This window comes from Physcomitrium patens, chromosome 18, assembly GCF_059467195.1.
Source record: "Physcomitrium patens ecotype Gransden chromosome 18, ASM5946719v1, whole genome shotgun sequence".
NCBI classification, from domain to species: domain Eukaryota; kingdom Viridiplantae; phylum Streptophyta; class Bryopsida; order Funariales; family Funariaceae; genus Physcomitrium; species Physcomitrium patens.
This window is the reverse complement of record NC_143427.1, coordinates 7998445-8015956: the sequence shown is the minus strand read 5'-3', so window position 1 is coordinate 8015956 and position 17512 is coordinate 7998445. Positions and strand designations below refer to the sequence as shown.

Sequence of the window (17512 nt, the reverse complement as noted above, 5' to 3'; positions counted from 1 at the left end):
TTTGATTTTCTTAACTAAGCATATATCTTATTTTTTGACAAAGTCTTCATCTATAAAATAAGCTAAGATAAGACTTTAGTCTGTACTGGTCTTTTTTATCACTTTTTCTAAATGTAGCCATAAATACTTCTAATAATAAATTTAAATCATAAAAGAGTCACAAATCTTTTTTTATTAAAGATACAAATTAAAAAAGAGCACTTCTTGATAGAAGTGCATCTATGAATCTGACTTGAATAAATCCATCAGAGTATTGGAAAGATAGAGCTTGACTTGTTATAAAAATCCTTGAAATTTTGATCTTGTTCCATCAAACTTTTAGGCATACTAATCCTTATCTCTGTTATACTTTTAGAAGCAAAATTCTCTAGATTTGGTTGTGAGGTTGATCTACTTGCTTCCTTCAATTGCACAACTTCTTGCTATAGATTCTAGACTTCTTCTATTGGCATGGGCATAATACCTCTAAGATTCATATTAAAAATATGTGAGATTACCACTCTTAGGATATTAAAAAGTTCATAAAAGTCTATAATAGTTATAAATCTATTTTTACTTCTAGTAAGAGTAGCATCTATAATCTTTCCTCTCAAAGATAATTCAATCAAATTCAAAAATTTAAATTAGAGGAAGATAATGTGCAACATCTAATAAAAATTTCTTCAAAGAGAGGTAATCCTCTCTCTTTCAAAAAAAGATCATTGTTAGAAAAAATATATATATATATATATATATATATATATATATATATATATATATATATATATATAAAAGTGGATAGTTTGTAATCTTCAAAATACAACAATAGAAGTAAGATAATCTAGTCACTTCTAAAATAAGACAAAATAGTATGTTAGGACTATTATCAAACTGTCAAGGACATACATCTCAAAGAAAGAAAATCCTCATTACACTCTTGTGTCATTGAAGAGGGTTAGAAAGTCACTCAAAAGGTGTTGTAATATTAAACTAGAATGGCTATTGTTAATAACAAGTAGACTAAAAAATCTTGAAACAAGCCTAAAGACTAAAAAGGCGTTGACAAGAGTGAAGAAGGCTTCACTCTTACATCTATATATACTCTCTAATTAAGAGTTATGTAGCGATATTCTACAAGATCTCCAACACGTATTGACTTTGCTAGCCACATATCGTAATTTGTAAAATAAGTTATCTATGTATGTATCACATAGTTAATTTGTTCCATAAGCTACTATATGTAGTTAACTTGTTGGCCAAGTTTCTAACCTATAAATACATCTAAAGTCAAAAATACGTCTATAAAGCTTCCAAGAAGCTTTATTAGAAGACTTTATGAAATTAATCTATATTTACTTATTTCTACCTAATCATATGAGTAACTTTGAGATAAATGGATATGTCCGTGATAGTTGATAGCTTATAAAATAATCTAATTATATAGAAAATATATAAAAAACTTACCTTACAAGTTAAGATACGTATTTTACAAAGTCAACAAGTTTTGGAAGTCGTATAAGACAATACGACATAGCTCTTAGTTGAGAGTATATATAGAGGCAAGAATGAAGCCTTCTTCATTCTTATCAATGCCTTTCTAGTCTTTAGTCTTATTTTCAAGACTTTTTAGTGTTCATGTCTTTAGCAATAGCTATTCTAATTTAATATCACATCATTTTTGAATAATTATTTAGTCTTTTTGAGTTACAGAAGATTGTCTTCATTTTTTTATTTTTTAAAGATTTAATTCCTTGACAATTTGACAAAAGTGCAAACTCATTATTCTTCTCTTGTTTTAGAAGTGAGTGGATTAGTTCACTTCTATTATTGTATTTTAAAGGTTGTAAATTATCCACCTTTAAACAAACTATTTATTTTTTTAATACTGATACTTTTCTTAAAAAGAGTAGATTATCTTTTCTTGTAGAAATTTTCATTTGATATTAGAGGTTACAAATTATGCTCTTCTAATTTTAGTTGTAGATTTTTTAAGTTTTTTGAAATAGAAGAAATATGAATGGATGCTATATTTGACAAAAATAAGAATAAATTTGTAACTATTATTGATCTTTATAAATTTTTTAATATTCTTAAGATGCAAATTTCATACATCACTAATATCAATTATGGAAACACTTATCCTATGTCTATGAAAGAAGTTCAAAATCTATATCAAGAAATTATTTAATTAAAAGAAGCAAGTAAATTGACCTCACAATTAAATCCAAAAAGTTTTGTATTTAAAAGTATCTAATAAATCCTAATAAGTTTCATCCATTTAAGAAGAATGGAATTCAAAATTTAATTCAAAAATACTCTTCTTAGTAATCTCAACCATACATAAATCCCAATTACCTTATTACTTTCATAATTAGGATATTTTGATTTTCTTTTTGCAAGCATTAAGCATAGTCAGTGAGCTTTGGCAAGTTGTAGCTCCTAATTTAACTATCTACTTAGTGCAAAAAAAAATTCACAAATGCCACTATAAGTCTTCTATATATTTAAAAAAATTCAATCCAATCCAACTTACAAATTATAAAAAAAAATCCAAAAAACGCAGTGATGTCATTTGGCCACCAACTTGAAAGTTGATACAGATATTATAATAGCAATTTTTCCTTCTTTGATCATTAATTTCAACTCAAAATTAGTGCATAGCTTGATCTTAAAGTCTTCTAATATAAGCCTTATTTCCTTGGAATAAGCTTAAAGCTAAATTATCAATCCTAATTTTTGATCTTCAAATGTTTTTTTTTTTTTTTTTTTTTTTTTTTTTTTTGCCTTCAGCAATCGTTTTAGTAGATAGTTATCTAATTTTGACCTTGTTCCACAAACAGTCGATCCCTGAGTATTAATCCAACCTATCTTAGGAATTTTTTAAGTTAATCCTATCTTGAGCTTAAACTTAATATCAATAATATTAATTAATTACCTCTTTTATTCTATTTTTATAAATTTATGGCCTTTCTAAGATAATAAAAATAATTCTATAGTCTAAAAAATAAAATTATTAACTAATCTTTAATCTACTAGCTATTAAGATAGGAAAATAAACTAAGAGCCTTTTATAAAAGCCATGTTTAAATGTCTTGAATTATTTTTGAACCAAGATAATTAAATATTAATTAAATTTTTATTTTTGATTATATTTTTACTATATAGTTATATTACAACTTGACAATGGGAAGAATCATGGTCAACCATCATATATACTGTTAAATTCCAAAACCTTGCTTATAATGTGAACTAGAATGATAAAACCCTTATCAATCAATTTTAATATGGATTCAAGAATAATGTCAAAGATTTGTTATTGACAAATTTTTTGAACAATTTATTACTCAAGCCATTACATATAACAATCAATTATTTGAAAGACATCAAGAATAAAGACTTGGCTAGAGAGGAAAAAATTAAATAGTAATGGTAGCTTCCAAGTTTTTAAAAACTTATTTATCAAGACCAAAATAATTGCAAATTAATACTATATGTTTTAAAATCCTCTCAAAGTAAAAAAAGACTTGATGTCATCAAAAAGCCTTGTGTTTATATTGTGGAGAAGCTAAACATATTGCTAAATATTGTCCAAATAAAATGTAATTAAAAAATGAGGAGCATGGTTGCAAAAGAAGACACAATGTCAAAAAAGAAGTTTTTTTTAGCTACAATAAGGATCATGTGGCTAGAATCTTACATAATTCCTAGTAAAGATTTTATTTGTTCTTCAAATCCTTCACTTTGTTTTATAATAGAAGTTTATTTGGGACCAAAAAATCACAAAATGTTAGCCTTTTTAGATTCAAGAGTCTCAACTTGTTTTATAGACAAATTATTTATCAAAAATATAAGAGATATCATTAGTCAAGAAAATTAAATCCATACATATATAGAAGTCATAGATGGTTGTTCACTATCTTTTGGAGATATTATCTATGAGACTATTTCTTTAGATGTATCAATTAAAGATCATAATAGCATAGTAATATTTAATGTAATAAGTTCTCTATTCAATCCAATTATTTTAGAATTAACTTGATTAAAAAAAATATAATCTTTACATAGATTGGATTTCTTGTAACCTTTATTTTATTTATAATTTGATCCAAAATTCCATTACTTAAGTAGAAATAGATAAGTCAAGTAGATCCAAATTCTTATTAGTAGATGCAAAAGCTTTTATTACTACGGCAAAAGAAAGATCATCTTTTGCTACATATGCTACACCCATTTTTAATGGTGGAAGGATATCAAGTAATATTCTTAGCAAGTACCAAGGATTTTTTTGAAAAAAAAGAATAAAAATATTCTTCTAAAGCATCAATCTTATGATTATTCAATTGATTTACAAGAAGGAGCTCAACCACCATTTTGACTAATCTACAGCTTATTACAAAATGAATTGACTACATTAAAAGAATATTTTGAGGAGAAATTAGAAAAAAACTTCATATACTATTCAAAGTCTCTAACAAGAGTTCTTATCTTATTTGTGTAGAAAAAAAAAAGATGGATCTCTATAGATGTGAATAGATTATTGAAGATTTAATAAGATCACCATCAGAAATAGGTATCTCCTATCTTTAATTTCAGGACTTCTTGACCAACTCAATCAAGCAAAGATCTATACAAAAATAGGTCTACGAAGATCATACAACTTGGTTTGTATCAAAGAAAGAAATGAATAGAAGACTGTTTTTTAAACTACGTATGGATATTTTAAATATAAAGTTTTGTCTTTTGGACTTTCAAACGTATTAATTATATTTTAATATATCATGAAATATATTTTTTGTGAGTTTCTTCATGATTTTATTGATTATTATTTAAGCAATATTCTAATTTATTATAAAAATTAAAAAAAAAAAAAAAAAAAAAAACATCAATTTCATGTTTGTTGTATATTACAAAAACTTAAAAATATAGGATTGTATGCCAAGATGGAAAAGTGTATATTCTACACTAATAAAATTGACTTCTTAGGATACATAATTTCTAACAAAGGACTTATAATGGATCTAAAGAAATTCTAAACTATTATGAATTGATACACTTCAAAAACAATAAAAAATGTGTAATATTTTTTAAAATTTGTCAATTATTACAAGATCTTCATGAAGAACTTTTTTCAAGTTGCAACTCTTCTTACACACGTGACATTTAAAGATTAAATTGAATAGAGCAAAGAAGCTAAAGTATCTTTTGAAGCCTTAAAGTTAATATTTATTTTTATATCGATTTTGTATCACATCAATTTTTTTAAGGCATTCTTTTAGAAAAAAAAAATGCACCAAACCTTTTTATAAGTGTTGTTTTGATACAAATGAGAATACATGACAAGCTCCATCTAATAGCTTTTTATTCCAAAAAAATTTCAGTAGCTGAGATTAACTATGAGATCCACAACCAAGAGTTTCTTCTAATCATGGATTTATTCCAAAAATAATATCATTATCTAGAAGACACTTCTATTCCAATCATTGTACATACAAATCACAAGAATCTGGAATACTTCATGTTGGCATGCATTTTGAATTGTTGCCAAGCACCTTGAAGCATGTCTTTTATGAAGATTTGAATTCAAGATCACTTATCAAATCAAAAAACAACAAGATTTTTGAAACGCCCTTTTTAAATGTTTTTATGTTGCACCAAAAGAAAGAAATGTAGCTTTTGATCAACAAAAAATATTTTTTTTGAATTCAAAGCATTTTCATCTTTGAATAATAAAATCAATATTGATCGTTGATTCAACTTTTATTAAGCAAATTCAATCAATTATGTCCTTTGATCTTCTTATTTATGATATCAAGAATAATTCTTCTAAATCTCATGATACTTTTTAGTTTGAGTTTAAGAATAATCTACTCTATTTTGAAGGATAATTACATATTTTTGAAAACAAAGCACAATTCTATATTCTTCAAGCTCATCATGACTTTTCAACAGTTGAATATTTTAGATACAATAAAACTTTAGAGCTAATATCTAAAAATTTCTAGTTGCCTCAAATATCAAAGGCAGTCAAAAACTTTGTATAATCATGTGATATTTGTTCAAGATTCAAAACTCCTTGTCATCAAATTCATAAGCTTCTTCAACCATTATCTATTTTGGAACAACCATAGTCTTTTAATTTTATGGATTTTATCACAAATCTTCATGTCTTAAGTTTATATGATTTTATATTCGTGGTAGTAGACAGTTTTACTAAAATGGTATATTTTGTACCATGTACAAAATCTATCATAAGTAAAGAAATAACTAAGTATTTTCTTCATATCTATTATTATTATGGATTATCCAAGGATATTATATTACATAAAATGACTCAATTTATATCAAGATTTTGAAGAACTTTTTTTAAGATTTTGAAGATAAATTTAAAGCTTTCTTTGGCTTTTCATCTTCAAACTAATGGACAAACAAAATGGACGAATCAAGTTCTAAAATAATATTTGAAGTATACTATCAATTATCATTAAGATGATTGGATAACTCTTTTTTTATTGATTGAGTTTGCATATAAAAATTGAGTAGATTCTTTTACTCAAAAAATATCTTTCTTTGTCAATTATGATTATCATCCATGATTAGATACTTTTGACTTTTTAAAGTTCAATATTCCTATAATAAATAATTTTATAATTTTTTTATTAGAGCTACATATAACAATGAAGGCACAGTTAAAAGAAGCATAAGAATAACAAAAAAATCAATGCAGATGCCTATTGTAAGAAATAATTAGAATTTAATAGGAATGAAAATATATGATTACTTTGTTACAATATCAAGACTACTCGTCTTTGCGATAAGTTGGACTATTATAGGTTAGGATCTTTTTTTAATTGTGAAGAAGTCAATCTTGTTGCTTATTGATTATATCTACTGAAGTCTATGAAGTTTCATCTCATATTCCATGTATCACTTCTTAAGCCAAATAAGATAATGAATATCTTGAGAAGAAGACAAATGTTACTTCTTCCTATAGAAATAGATAATAATCAAGAGTTTAAAGTGGAAGAAGTCTTAGATTCAAGGCGGCGCCAAAATAGATTAAAATATCTTGTTCATTGGCATAGTTATTTATATATATATATATATGGACATTGAAGCCAGCAAAGAATCTTGCAAATGTAACAAAGAAAGTTGAGGTTTTTCATTGAAAATATCTATTAAAACCAAGATGAAGAATAGCAAATCTTTGCTATAAAAGAAATAAGATCCTAGGAAGATAGTATTCTACTTTCTATTCTTATTTATAATTTTTGTATATTTATGATGCTGAGGAGATTAAAAAAAAAAAAAAAAAAAAAAAAAAAAAAAAAAAAAACCAACAATGAGTAGATTCAAGTCAAAAGCTTTCACTTGTTGACTTATTAAACAAAACATTACAATTGTTACAACCTTTAAGACAACATAATCAAAATGAAGATCCTCAAGAACAACATCTCTTTTCTCAAATAGATGGCAAGATACAATGTATTTAATATCATAACCTTGGAAGAGACTTCCGATGTTTGGTGATTTTAATAGAGGTAGGAATAAGTCCTAATGGTATTTCAATTGTTTTTTAAAAGAGAATTGCAAAGGCCTCAACAATGTTCAAATAATAAGGTGGTCTTTTTGCCGTGATATGAGATACTATTGATGGCTAAGAGGACCTATCAACCATCTTTGAAGAGAACAAAGATCAAAGTATGTAGTAAATACAATTTGTTATATCTTAGATTTCTTCAACATATAATAACCGTTCCTCTTAGAATTTGTTTTTTTTTAAAAAAATAATGTCATAGATATATATATTTATTTTAATATTTATATATATGGTTAAATAAAGATAGATAAAAATAAATTTATTTTATAATATTTTTTAGAGAAGCTTCTTAGAAGCTTCATAAATATTGCTTTGACTTTACATATTTTTATAGTTAATTTGTAGGTTAGAAATTTAATTAGCAAATTAACTATGTATTGATAGCTTATAAAATAAGCTAATTATGTGGAACACATATAAAAAACTTGCCTTGCAAGTTAAGATATGTGTCTTACAATGACAACACATTTTGGAGTACCTATAAGACATCACCATGTAGCTTCTAATTAAGAGTATATATGGAGGTAAGAGTTAAGCCTTTTTCATTCTTGTCAATGCCTTTGTAGTCTTTAGTCTTGTTTTCGAGACTTTCTAGTATTCTTCTCTTTGGCAATAGCCATTCTAGTTTAATATTATATCAGCTTTGAATAATTATTTAGTCTTTTCAAGTGGCACAAGAATTTCTTGATTTTTTAGTTCTTCAATATTCATATTTTTGACAATACCTCATGTGACTTCTATATAACTTAAATTAAGTACAAAACATGTATCTATGCTTATAATATATTTGATAGCCTAATATTAAATTCAAATATTAATCTAAAAATAAAAAATAATAATAATAATAATAATATTTTTAGCAATCAAATAATAAAAACATAAATTTGATTATTTTTTTAAATATATATATATATATATATTTTAAAATATCTCGTGACTTATTTTTTCATAAAATATTTAATTTCTTCTTCTTAACTACCACCATTTTTTAAAGCATAGAAAGGAAAAAATGCACAAAAGTAAGAGGCATATTATTACTTAGTTGTTTATGAAGGAGTCACATAAGGTATAGTATTGATAATTTCCTAAAAATATTATATTGTATAGTTTTAAATTTGTAAGTTGGATTTAAGAATAAAATTAAAGCATGATATATCTATTTGTCATAAATCCAAAATCAATAGTAAATTTTGTAACACTACTTAGAATAATGTATTTGGTTTATAATTTATAATTTCAAAAAAAATTGTGCTATAAAAAACCATTTATATTGCAATTGTCATAATATTTTGAAGGTTTGATATTAAAAGATTTTGATTCTCTAAAACCTCAATATGCACATAACAAAGACTACATGTTTTTCAATTATAGAGACAAAAATGCAACCTCATAATAAATGGAATTTCCAAAACATACAATCAGCAATGTTTGTAGAGATTTCATTTGCACCACGTTCTTCTACTACTCCAAGGTGTTTTAGACATCTTTTTATTTATTCATTTACTTATGTTTTCTCCTTCTTATTCAATTGTACAACTGCTCTTTACAAACATTCTCAAGGTTGTACCATATTGCTACATCAAATTATACATAAAAATAACATGAAATTTATGGAAAATACAGGATCAACTTCAAGTAAGACTAATAAATAAGTTAACAACAAAACTATATATATATATATATATATATATATAATCACAAAATAAAGCCCTTAAAAAATCCTCATTTTTTTTGTAAAAATTTTAAAAGTAACACAACTGAAGTTCGAAACGTCGCTCAGTGACATAAAGATATCAAAAACTTTTTCAGTGCTGTCTCCATGGGCGTGACGTGGACGAAGCGGGAGGGGTAATACGCTTACGTGGATCCGAGGATTTCCACGTCATCCCCCCACCCCAGCGAGCAAGCGAAGTGGAGGATGAGGACGATGACGATGGCGATGGCGATGATCGTGAGATGGCCCATTCTCTTGAGCATCGCGAGAGCATCGTGACTTGAAATTGCCCTTCAGCCACTCTGGTGATTGTTACAACGCCGTCGGTTCTCTCATGTCCTTGCGACATTCTGCTTGAGGAATTTGGCCCGCATCTGAACACACTTTGAACGGGATTCGAGGAGGAGGAGGAGGAGGTTGAGGTTGGAGAGGAGCACCCTACGCGTGAGGGCTCTGCTTTATGGCGTCTCGTCGATGAGTGTGGTATTTATGCGTTTCGTAGATCGCCTTCAGTTTCCTTGATTGTAATTGATAACAAGAGGAATTAGACGTTGCCTGGAATTGGAAAATTCTTCTCTAGATTCTGGTTTAGTAGTTGACGAATGGCTGAAGATTGAGTAGTTTGTTTAGCGTTTCTTTCTAGCTTGTGAATTGGTATGGATTCATGGCAGCCTTGATGTTTCGCTAGTTTATGGTGATGGCAATTTGAAGTTGCGATCGTGTTCCTCAGAGAACGCTTTTCTACACTGCTGGCTGTTTGTTGTTTAGTGCCTTGTTTTGTTTTGTTTTGTTTTGTTTCGTGTCTTAGAACATTGTGAGCTATGCTCTTGCTCTGAGGTTTTGATTGCATCGAAACCTATTTTTCTTTTGCATAATTAAAAGCAGTTCATGCATGAGTGAACAGCATATTGAAATCAGGCACTTGATGATGCTATGGATGATTGCAAGAGTTACTCCGGAGTGAACAAGGAAAGCTACGTTTAGCATACGGAGAGTATAGTAGTCTTGATTCATGAGTCTTGTCTCATTTTATGATTGGCAACCCTGAAACTATAGCATTCTCTTGCCCCCTGCAGGTGTCATGTTGTTGGTAATCTAGATGAAATTGCTGTCACACGTCACTGTAAAAATTCCGTCCGATATATATATATATATATATATATATACGTGTGTGTGTGTGTGCGTGCGTGTGCGTGTGTGTAATACGAATCCATTTGGCTGATAAAAGTTCAGACGATCTTACTGCAGGACGAGCACATGATTGGATGACACCTGCCTATCTGCAACAGTGTAGGCTATACCTACACAGAAGACATGTTTGCCTTCTAGACAGCATGTAAAAGAGGGTTCTTAGGGTCAGAGACGCATATTTTGGATTTGGAGTCAGGGATCCACATTGCAGGAGAGTGAATTGTCTTCCTGAAAACACTTCTGAAACAGAGATAGCATTTGTGAAAACTTGTATCTCAATGGGAGGAAGTGGCAACGCTTATAGATGGGCTCTTGCTGCCTTAGGAAACCAGACACGTCCTGCTCCTTTGCGACTCTTAAAATCCACTCAACAAAGAGCCGGAATCTGTTCAATTCTTCCTCTTCTAAGGCGCGGCGAAGATCACAACATACTTGATGCGACTTCCAATAAAACCCTTTCAGTTTTACCTTTAATTGGTTATAGGCTTTCCTCCACCCACAACTTTTCGTCTTCGAGCACTCAAGGGGAAGAGATTCCGAAAGCGAAATACATCAAGAAAATTTTAATTGCTAACAGAGGGGAGATTGCCTGCCGCGTGATCAAAACAGCAAAGAAGCTAGGGGTACGCACAGTGGCAGTTTATAGTGAAGGCGATAGACATGCTAAGCATGTGACCATGGCGGATGAAGCTGTTTTCATAGGCCCCGCTCTTGCCTCAGCCAGTTATTTGGATGGCTCAAAAATTTTGGCGACAGCTCTAGCGACTGGTGCAGATGTACTTACTTCTCGCGGTTCTCTTACTCATGAATTTATGTCTTCATTTTTAGCAGTGTATTTGCGTTGATTGGATTCACCTCTAAGCTCACAGTGAGAATGCTGAATCTCTTATTAGTTATGGTTTCCTGTGCATTGATTGTCAGGTTTTGTAGCTTTATAGGAGATTTCGAATCGGTTGGCTGCAAATCCTAAATAGTTAAAGAAGTCACAAATCTTTGATGTACTCTCTTTGATTTTGAAAGCATGATCGTGTGAATGTGTCAGGCAATTCATCCAGGTTATGGATTTCTGTCCGAAAGCTCGAAATTCGCAGAGCTATGCAAGCAGAAGGGGGTCATTTTTATCGGTCCACCTGCTGATGCTATTCGTGCTATGGGTGATAAGAGGTTATCCACTATGCTCTCTGCCCCCACGAACCCTTGTAATCTTCATTCTTTCATGCTTGAGTTGCAGCCATTGCAATAAATACAGAGGAACAGGAATAGCTGTGCAAAACGATTTGGAGCATTTAATTCGTAGATGGATCGAGATCTCGTATATTTAGGAGTTTTGGGGATGGCCTTGACCTTGGTTATGAACTGGCACTAAGTTCTGTGAACTGCTGTTGGGTACAGTGTCGCAAAGTCTTTGATGAGTGCTGCAGGGGTTCCCGTTGTCCCTGGCTATCACGGAGAAGATCAGAACCCTGAGCTGCTACAGGCGGAGGCGAATCGCATTAGTTATCCAGTGCTTATCAAGGCTACCCAAGGCGGTGGTGGCAAGGTTCATACTTAATACCCTTGCCAAATGTGAATCCTATTTATATTGACAGTATATCTAAAACCTGCAGGTTTCTAATATCTTGATAAAGAGCATGGATTGTATGGCTTATTAAGATGAATTTTAGGTGAATAAATTCTTATTTTGCATTAGGAGAAGGAGTGTTGTGGTATCTGTCGACTTTATCTGAGGTGTACTTCGTATTGGTTGTAGGGGATGAGAATTGTGCACAATGAGGCAGATTTTTTGGAATCTTTAGCAAGCGCACAACGTGAATCACAGGCTGCATTTGGGGACAGCCGTGTCTTAATTGAAAAATATATCTCACGACCTCGGCATATTGAAGTACAGGTGATGAACTGACTAACTCTCGGAATCATCTTGCATGAAAGAAAACTTGAAATAGATATATGAAACCATTTGGGGCACTCTATGCACGAGCTACAGCAAGCTCGCTCTATGTAGTGAGTTAGGTACTTTTTTGGACTTTATGTCAACTCATTCCCTCAACCACACTTTAATTTTTCTGATCCTTATTGTTTAAGTATGGCGCTGGTGTAGATCTTTGCAGACAAACATGGAAACGCGGTACATTTGAATGAGCGCGACTGTAGTGTACAAAGACGCCACCAGAAGATCATTGAAGAGGCTCCTGCGGTAGCTAAAACCTCTATCTTCTGAACAATGACAAGCATCCTGGACTGAGAGTTATCGTATGGCAGCTTGGCTTTGACATTAGCTGTACTGAGATACTACAATAGATTTCTAAATACAACATCCTGGTGATCTTAAAATTACTATACGTGAGTGAGCTTGTCCGCATTATTTAACATTGCTTCTGTGCACTAAGTTGCGGTGGCGTGTGTATGCAGCCAAATATAACACCCGAATTCCGACAAAGGATCGGGCAGGCTGCTGTTGATGCTGCTAAGGTCTTACTCACGATCGCCTTTTCTAAACATGTTATTCTTCCTGGCTTCCAGAATTGCCATGATTGCTCGGGTAACGTACGTCATTGTCTGCGTGGGGTGTCAAACGTGCAGGCAGTAGGTTATGTGAGTGCAGGCACAGTGGAGTTTATTGTAGACACGATTTCAGGTGATTTCTACTTCATGGAGATGAATACTCGACTACAGGTTCGTTTTCATTTTATGGCTGATGATTAAGCATAGTTCTACTTGGTTAGCAGCCTCATTTCTGGTTGAGGAGGCATTTATGCATTTACGTATGGGCCTGCAGGTGGAGCACCCTGTGACGGAAATGGTAACCGGCCAAGATCTTGTTGAATGGCAAATCCGTGTAGCCGACGGCGAGGCTCTCCCTCTTCAGCAAAGTGAAGTCAAGTTAATGGGTGTGAATCATAAAACATGAATCCAAGTCTCTAAATAAACTCCAGTTGCTGGAATCATGTTATTGTACATTTCGGCCAATGAAATATAGAAACTAAAATAAAGATTAAGTTATGTCAGACTTCGACATGCTTCATTTGTATCATTAACTGTCGCATTTCATACGGATGCCGTTTTAATTCTATACTGTAATGATCAGGCCACTCATTTGAAGCCCGCATTTACGCTGAAAACGTCCCAAAAGGTTTCTTACCTGCTGCTGGACGTCTGCAGCACTACAGCCCTCCATCGGCCTCTCCCACTGGTGATTCTCTTTGAACTTTCGCCCTACTCCCCGTTCAATAATGACAGAAACAGAATGCAATTGTAACAGCTTTGTGCAGGGGTCGCAACCACTTGTAGTTATTGTGAGGATATTGCATATTTTTTTCGCATACGCAGTATTTTACAAATGTGTTTCCTGCAATTCAATTAGGATAATTGTTGGATGACCCCGTTCTTGATCACCAAGTTTTATGAGGAGTGGCGTTCGTGCGGTGTTCATGTTATTCTTCAACCTTCATGGAACTTGATGCCTGTTCTGTTTTGAGCTACTGTTTCTACTCAAATGCAAAGTTGTGGATCTGGCGTGTCCTTTCAGTTCGAGTGGAAACTGGGGTAGGAGAAGGGGACAACGTTAGCGTCTTCTATGACCCCATGATTGCCAAGCTTGTCGTGTGGGGTCGCGACCGGTCTGCAGCTTTGACAAAGCTAATCGATTCCTTAACCAAATTTCAGGTACGTCGTTTTAGCAACGTGATATTTTCATTTCAAGACCTTGGGTTTTTCATAGTTCTGAAGAACTTGTTCAATTCTAGTTCTATATCACCACAAACATTGAAATTTTTTAAAGAATGAGCTGAACTTCTCAAATGTTTTGGAAATTTCTGCTTTGCTTTCTGTGAACCAGATAGCCGGTTTGCCAACGAACATCGGTTTCCTGAAGACTCTTGCAAGCCATCATGCGTTTGCAGCTGGAGATGTTGACACTCACTTTATTGATCGTTTCAAGACAGATTTACTTCCAGTGACACAGTCAGACAGCATCCATGAGCCCTCCTTGCCCAAAGCGACTCAATATGGTGCAGCCTTGGCAGCTGCAGCTTCTGTGATCAAGTCTAGACGTAAGATAATGCATTTCATTTCAGTTTAGAAAGAGGATGATTTCGTACAATTTGATTATATCATACATAATGAGGTTTACCAGACGAACTTAGTTTGGCAATGAAGAGTCGATACGCTTGATATATGCAGAAGAGAGACCCGATGGGCTTAATTCAATCTGGAGCTCTGGATCTGGCTTTCGCTTAAACCATCTATACACACGCATGCTGCATCTTGACTGGAGACCGGAAAGTGGTGATTCGACTCCTTTGCCTGTTAATCTGAAACTCACTTACGAAAAACTTGGCAACATCCTTGTAGAGGTACAATTCTTTAGAAGTAAAATTCATCCGAAGAAATCGATTATTTGGTACTCAGTCTTGTAGAATATACTTCAGGTGTGAACGCTTCTTAGATTTATTTTCGATTTTTAGTGATATGTTCAGGTCTACTTTTGAAGTCGTTGCCATATCTTGATGTAATTCCTGTGTTATTTTAGCAATGAGTAGTTACTGAAAGAACCTGATTTATGAGTCTGGCTTCCAGCCTCGTATAATTATAGTGATTTTGGAATTTAATTTTAATTTTGTTATAAAAAAATAAAAAATAAACACTTTATAATTCGAAACTGGTGCTTGTGGTTCAAGATGTTTCATGTAATTGATGCTGGTGTGTTGTAGGGAGACAAGGTAGGGAAAATTGCTGTCACTGGCAAACAGCTGCCAGGTGATGGATCTAACTTGAGACTGAATGTGGAAGAAAAATCCGTTCCTGTGAGCCTTGCGCAATTCTCTCAGGTTCTCCTGTCATTCTCTTCTGCAATTTTTACTTCTGCAGTTTGTACTACAGCTCTTGCAAATCTTTGCGATTTGAAAATTGAGCCGGATCTTGATAGTCGGGTAATTATTCATCGCATCTTTGTACACATGGAATCAACACTGAAGCTTAAAAAGTAAAGCAGGGGAACACAAGCCACATCCACTTATGGGAAGGAGACCATCACCACCATTTTAGTGTACCAGTCCCGGTACATGACACTGATGAGTCTCAGGAGCACAAAAAATCGTCCCATGGTCGACATGAAAGGCATCCAGCGCAAGGTCCTGGTGCAGTTATTGCACCAATGGCAGGTCGGGTTGTGAAGATCTTCGCTGCTAATGGAACAAGAGTAAAGAAAGGGGACTCCATTCTTGTGCTTGAAGCTATGAAGATGGAGGTAATGTCATATTTTGTGCTTCAAAAGTTCTTCTGTAAGAGTCGTGCTTCTTCAGATTTTGAAGCGTAATTAAACTTATGCGTAAATTTAATTGCATTAGGGACTTTTCTCTTAAGCTGTTCGTTAGGTTTACGAGATGAAATTAATTCCTCTTGTATCGTGACCAGCATGTTGTGAAAGCTCCAATGGAGGGAGTTGTCAAAGGTGCCGAATTAGAGATTGGCCAGCAAGTTACTGACAGCACCGTTTTGTTTCAAATTGAGGTCTGCGCTTGCACTTGCTTCTACTTGTAGTTGTAGATATCTCAGTACATCAGAAATATTAATCATCTTGAGGACATCAAAAATTTGGATTATAATTGTAACCTGTACCAAGCCCAGAAGCCTCAGCTCTGGCTGCAACCTTCCAAATATGATCCTTAATTCTACTTAGCTCTTCTCAGTTGTCAGCATGTGTTTCAGTTAGTTCCTTGATTTCTGGGTAAGCCATTTAAAAGATTATTACAAAAAGAAGTTCCCTTTTTTTTTTTACCAGGCGTACTCCACGCTTCAAAGCTTTCATTCGAAATTGTCGAAACTGTTTTGGAAACTAATCGTTGCTCGGTGATGGTTTGCTCAACAGGTACCAGTTGCATAATCCTCGAATACACCATCAATGTTTACAGAGGAATGTCATTTATCGCAACCAACGGGGTCCAATTTAATTGTATAGAAATATGAATTTTTCTGCTCCATGTAAATAATTAGTTGTGAATCTTATATGAATGAAAAAGTTATCTCTATGTAACTGACAAGCATTGGACCCAGATGTCTCGCAAGCTCAAATGCGTTCTGGTCTGGATATGGTTTCTGGTTTGGCAGGTATTGTTTGTGTTCGCAAGCATTTGAGAGTGACACTCGTAAGAAATTCAGCAGATGGTTACATTCTAGGAGAACTTTTTAGAAATCTTGGGCTTTTTCGAACCCCCTCTGCTTTAGATCTTTTTAATGTTACTTAGGAAATGATCAAATACGGTTGGTTTAGCGAAGAAAGTTGTTTTGATTACAAAGTCTGGTTGCAGCTGGCCTTCCAGGGCCACCCCTGTTCAATATTTCTCAGAAACTCAAATCCGTTTTTTCCATTAGTCAATCTTACTGTGTCATTACAGTAAAGACAATGCCGGAATCCTACGTATAGACACTTAATTGGACACAGCAGAAAACATGAAATGATGATACACACCCCACAAAGCGTTTGATATTCACAGAGCATATTTCCATGATGCAAGCTGAAGTTGCCCCTAATATAACTCAAGCAAGTGGTGGAGGAACAGCCACTTTTGTAAGCCTGGCAGGGCATTTGAGCATCATGGAAGTGGGTTGTGTGTGTACTGAGTCCTAATCACAAACATGAAGAATGTACAAAGCCCAAAGGAAAAATGATGAGTTGCACAACTCTCTTTTTTGATGTTGGAATACTAATGTTTCCATGATGCTTGTTGCATTGCAGTCATGGATCCACAGGGTGTGAGAGGGAGCCATCAGAAGGCTGGGTGAGACCAAATCCTTTACTGGCATGGTAGTGTATGGGAAGTGAAACATTATGGCAATGGGTCCAATGTGTTTTGCCAAGTCCAATAAGATGACTTTGACTAGGTATTCTACAGTTTGAGGTCACTTAGTTGCACTTTGGATGCACTTCCTGCACAAGACCATTAGCCCAGGTTTTGGTGTGTGTGCTGCAGCTAAAATGAAAAAACATCTATATATATATATATATATATATATATAGTATTTTAAAAATAGGG

At 32.9% G+C, this 17512-nt stretch overlaps 1 protein-coding gene across 4 annotated transcripts; it reads left to right on the top strand.

The window, feature by feature from the left end:
• Window positions 1-9527: 9527 nt before the first annotated feature.
• Window positions 9528-16531, top strand: LOC112295470 (methylcrotonoyl-CoA carboxylase subunit alpha, mitochondrial). Of its 4 annotated transcripts, none has more exons than XM_024547126.3 (17): window positions 9528-9773; window positions 10539-11257; window positions 11524-11645; window positions 11874-12021; window positions 12232-12369; window positions 12580-12675; window positions 12891-12950; window positions 13062-13154; window positions 13258-13369; window positions 13567-13671; window positions 14008-14144; window positions 14317-14530; window positions 14661-14833; window positions 15191-15307; window positions 15472-15726; window positions 15894-15989; window positions 16348-16531. In XM_024547126.3, exons 2-17 carry the CDS (start codon window positions 10760-10762, stop codon window positions 16360-16362), a joined length of 2379 nt encoding a protein of 792 aa, XP_024402894.1. In that variant the 5' UTR covers window positions 9528-9773; window positions 10539-10759; the 3' UTR covers window positions 16363-16531. The 4 variants fall into 4 exon arrangements, with proteins under 4 accessions (XP_024402894.1, XP_024402895.1, XP_090100318.1 ...); XM_024547127.3 differs by having other exon boundaries at window positions 9538-9773; window positions 10524-11257; XM_090244192.1 differs by having other exon boundaries at window positions 9602-9734.
• Window positions 16532-17512: the final 981 nt, after the last annotated feature.

Coding starts and splice junctions, on each gene's coding strand:
- LOC112295470 (XM_024547126.3), top strand. CDS start 10,760: ATGGGAGGAAGTGGCAACGCTTATAGATGGGCTCTTGCTGCCTTAGGA. Junction 13,155..13,257: donor AGATGAATACTCGACTACAG/GTTCGTTTTCAT, acceptor ATGGGCCTGCAG/GTGGAGCACCCTGTGACGGA. Junction 14,834..15,190: donor TTGGCAACATCCTTGTAGAG/GTACAATTCTTT, acceptor GGTGTGTTGTAG/GGAGACAAGGTAGGGAAAAT.